General features: G+C 61.4%; 1 protein-coding gene across 1 annotated transcript; it reads left to right on the top strand.

Moving 5' to 3' along the window:
* The first annotated feature begins 16 nt into the window (after positions 1-16).
* Positions 17-3,280, top strand: LOC123172274 (uncharacterized). Its single transcript, XM_044589274.1, has one exon. The coding sequence runs from the start codon at positions 382-384 to the stop codon at positions 2,806-2,808; it is 2,427 nt and encodes an 808-aa protein (XP_044445209.1). The 5' UTR covers positions 17-381; the 3' UTR covers positions 2,809-3,280.
* The last annotated feature ends 644 nt before the right edge of the window (positions 3,281-3,924 follow it).

Here is a 3,924-nt window from a genome sequence, read left to right as displayed (position 1 = left end):
TATGTTTGCTGCTGCCTCCCGGTCTCAACTCCCAAGATTTACCTACAAGTATTGCCGGGCTCGGGGATCCAAGATAAATAGAGAGAGAATGAGGAGCTGCTCCTAGACGGACGGACCCTCCCTCTCTCTTTGTTTTTGGAGGGCCTTCTCTTCTGGGAGAAGAGAGCGAGCGAGCGTTCAGGATATACTAGTCGGGCTACGCGGGGGCCGAGATAAATCGGGGGGAGAAAAAAAGGGGGGTGAAAAATACGGCGCACCGCTTCTCTCTTGACGCGGCCAGCCCTCCGCCCGGTCTCGGTCTCGGTCTCGGGCGATAGTTGGAAAGGAGAGCGAAACGGGCGCCCGAAACCCCCTGAAAACCTCCACCTGACGCGCCCGCCCATGTCGGCGCCGGAGGAGGGCGACGCCGCCGCCTCGGGATCGTCGGCGCCGCCGCCCCCCGCGCCCGCGCCCGCGCCGCCGCCGATGGCCATGGCGGAGCCGGGCGCAATGGGGCCCGAGGAGGCCGCCGCCAGGAAGCGCTACGAGGCGCTGATGCAGGTGCGGGCCAAGGCGCTCAAGGGCAAGGGCGCCTGGTACTGGGGCCACCTGGAGCCCGTCCTCGTGCCGCCGCCGGCCTCCGGGGCGCCCCCCAAGGCCGCCCGCCTCCGATGCGCGCTCTGCGCCGCGACGTTCTCCGCCTCCAACCCCTCCCGCACCGCCACCGAGCACCTCAAGCGCGGCGCCTGCCCTAATTTCGCGGCGGCGCAGGGCGCGCCGCCGCCGCCGCCGCCCCCGCCCCCGCCGCAGAATCAGCATCAGCAGTTGCAGCTCGTCGCCGTCTCGTCCCCCGCCTCATCGATCGTGCCCATCTCCTCCATCCCCCCGTCGTCCTCGTCCGCGTCGCAGCGCCGCCACTCCACCGGCGGCGGCGGCGGCGGCGGCCGCAAGCGCCACGCGCTCGCCGCGGCCTACGCGTCCGTCGAGGCCGCCTCGCACCAGCACCACGTCATGGTCGCCGACCCGGCCGGGTACTCCCCGACGCCGCCCACCCCGCCCGGGATGCCCGCGCCCAGGCAGCTGCTCTCCGGCGGCCGGGGCGACCTCGCCCCGCTCGCCATGCTGGAGGACAGCGTCAAGCGCCTCAAGTCGCCCTCGGCGTCGCCGGGCGCGATGCTGCCGCGGCCGCAGGCCGAGGCCGCGCTCTCGCTGCTCGCCGACTGGTTCCTCGAGTCGTCCGGCAGCGCCTCCCTCTCCGCGGTCGAGCACCCCAAGCTCAAGAACTTCCTGCGCCAGGTTGGGCTGCCGGAGATATCGCGGGCCGACCTCGCCGGCGCGCGCCTGGACGCGCGCTTCGCCGAGGCCCGCGCCGACGCCGCCGCGCGCTTCCGTGAGGCGCGGTTCTTCCAGCTCGCGGCCGACGGGCTGCGCGAGCAGGTGATCACCCTCTCTGTCAACCTCCCCAACGACACGTCCGTGTTCCACCGAGCCGTGCCCATGCCCGCGCCGGCGTCGGCGTCCCCTGACTACGCCCAGGAGCTGTTCCTGGACGCGGCATCGTCCGTCTCCGCCTCCTCCGGCGACATTCGGCATTGCGCCGGCATCGTCGCCGACCGCTTCGGCTCCAAGACTCTGCGTGATCTCGAGACCAAGCACCATTGGATGGTGAACCTTACCTGCCAAGTCCATGGCCTGTCCCGCTTGGTAAGCGACATGGCGCGCGAGCTCCCACTCTTCAACAACGCTGCGTCAAATTGCGCCAAGATCGCCAGCTACTTCAACACCACGCCCTCCGTGCGCGCGCTGCTGCACAAGCACCAAGTCCAGGAGCACGGGCACGCCTTCCTCCTGCCCATTGCCGCTCCGCCGTATAATGGCGGGGAATTTGCCGCCGCGTTCGTGATGCTCGAGAGCATCCTGACCTCGGCGCGGCCGCTCCAGCTCGCCGTGCTCGAGGAGTCCTACAAGGTGGTCTGCATCGACGACCCTGCCGCGAGGGAGATTGCGGCCATGGTGCAAAATGTGGCGTTCTGGACCGAGGTCGAGGCGACGCATTCGGTTGTGAAGATGATCATGGACTTGGTGAAGGAGATGGAGACCGAGAGGCCCCTGGTCGGGCAATGCCTGCCGCTCTGGGAGGACCTGCGCGGCAAGGTCAGAGGCTGGTGCCGGAAATTCAGCGTAGAAGAGGCCACTGCCATGAATGTGGTCGAGAGGAGGTTCAGGAAGAACTACCACCCGGCGTGGTCAGCGGCATTCATACTGGACCCATTGTATCTGATCAAGGACGCTGGCAGGAGGTACCTTCCACCGTTCAACTACTTGACGCCAGAGCAGGAGAAGGACGTGGACAGGCTGATCACGAGGCTGGTGTCGCCGGAGGAGGCGCACCTCGCGCTGATGGAGCTGATGAAATGGCGGTCGGAGGGGCTCGACCCATTGTACGCGCAGGCGGTGCAGGTCCGGCAGCCAGACCCGTCGACGGGGAAGATGAAGATAGCCAACAAGCAGAGCAGCCGTCTTGTCTGGGAGACATGTCTCAGTGAGTTCAAGTCACTTGGCAAAGTGGCCGTCAGGCTCATCTTCCTCCATGCAACCGCCAAGGGGTTCAAATGCACGCCGTCGATGACGCGGTGGCTCACCGCGCCGGGGAGCTCAGCCGGCAGCATCGGCCGGGCGCACCGGCTGGTGTTCATCGCGGCGAATTCGAAGCTGGAGAGGAGGGATTTCTCAAACGACGACGACAAGGACGTGGAGCTGCTGACAGAAGGGGACGACGACATGCTAACCGAGACTGGCAATGTGGATCCCTCCTCCTCCTCAGTGTAGCATTCCATCCCATTCCATTCCTTCCTTCCTTGCTGCTGCTGCTGCTGCTGCTGCTGCTTAATTTCCTTGGCCTCTTTGTGCATTTGATGTTAGCATCCTTAGAATTTGATCTCTAGGAATTGCTAGATTCTTTTTTTGCTTGTGCCCCCCATGTTGCTAGTTCTTGCTCCCCTCCTCTTGTTTTGGTTGGGTAGGGGTAGGGGCATGAGAGATGGAGATATGCTGCACCCGGTCGGTCTTAATTTGCTTGTCAAGTGTGGTTAATTAATAAATATGGCTCATCCCTTGTCATACCCTGCTGGTTCTGCTGCTGGATCCTGAAGGAACTATTTAGAAATCGAATTCAGAATCAGCAGGTGGCAAGATGAGTGAGCAGGGGGAGTGTGTGTGTGTGTTAGCTATTGTGCAAATAATACTAGTACCTAGTGGAGTGCCATTTATACTACAATACAATTGGATGATCATTTGCCCCTATGCCGCTTTGGTACATACACATATATACTACTCCTTCATTGTGGAGTAGTAACATGCTTGCTGGAGAGTCAGGTCAGACAATCTTAAGCTTAAACGTCAATGTAGAAAATTTTATGTCAAGAGAGAATTTGACCCCACTAGATTAAGTGCGAAATGCTGTTGCTGTATATTCTATAGCAGCAGCAGTGCCTTTTCTTAAGCAGTGTGCTGTATATGTATATGATAATAGAAACCGATGGTCATGGTCAAAGTTGCACTTGGAGAAATCGTCACACCTCACCTCTCTACACTGCTCCTCCTCCTCCTGGTGACGAGGAGCGGGCGAGCGCCCGCGAGAATGTGGCGACCCCATATGGAGCATAAATAAGTAAATGGAAAAAATTGGTGACATGGGGTCTTTCTTTTTCTGCCTTTTTGGCCTCGCGCTTTATAAATTATTATGGGGTGTGGCAGCGATGGATGGATGCGGTACGAGCGCAAATATATACGCCCGCGTCGCGCAGGTCAGTCATGATTGGGCGCGGTGAACCGATTCGGCCCCGAAAAGCAGGATCCCCGGAGTCGCTGCCTACTGACCTCGCTTGCTTCGCTACGCTTTAGGAGTACGTGTAGTATGTACGTGTACAAAACCAAGCGGCTGCG

This window comes from Triticum aestivum, unplaced genomic scaffold (assembly GCF_018294505.1).
Source record: "Triticum aestivum cultivar Chinese Spring unplaced genomic scaffold, IWGSC CS RefSeq v2.1 scaffold159789, whole genome shotgun sequence".
Lineage (NCBI taxonomy): Eukaryota > Viridiplantae > Streptophyta > Magnoliopsida > Poales > Poaceae > Triticum > Triticum aestivum.
The sequence above is the reverse complement of the archived record's forward strand: the minus strand, read 5'-3'. Positions and strand labels throughout refer to the sequence as shown.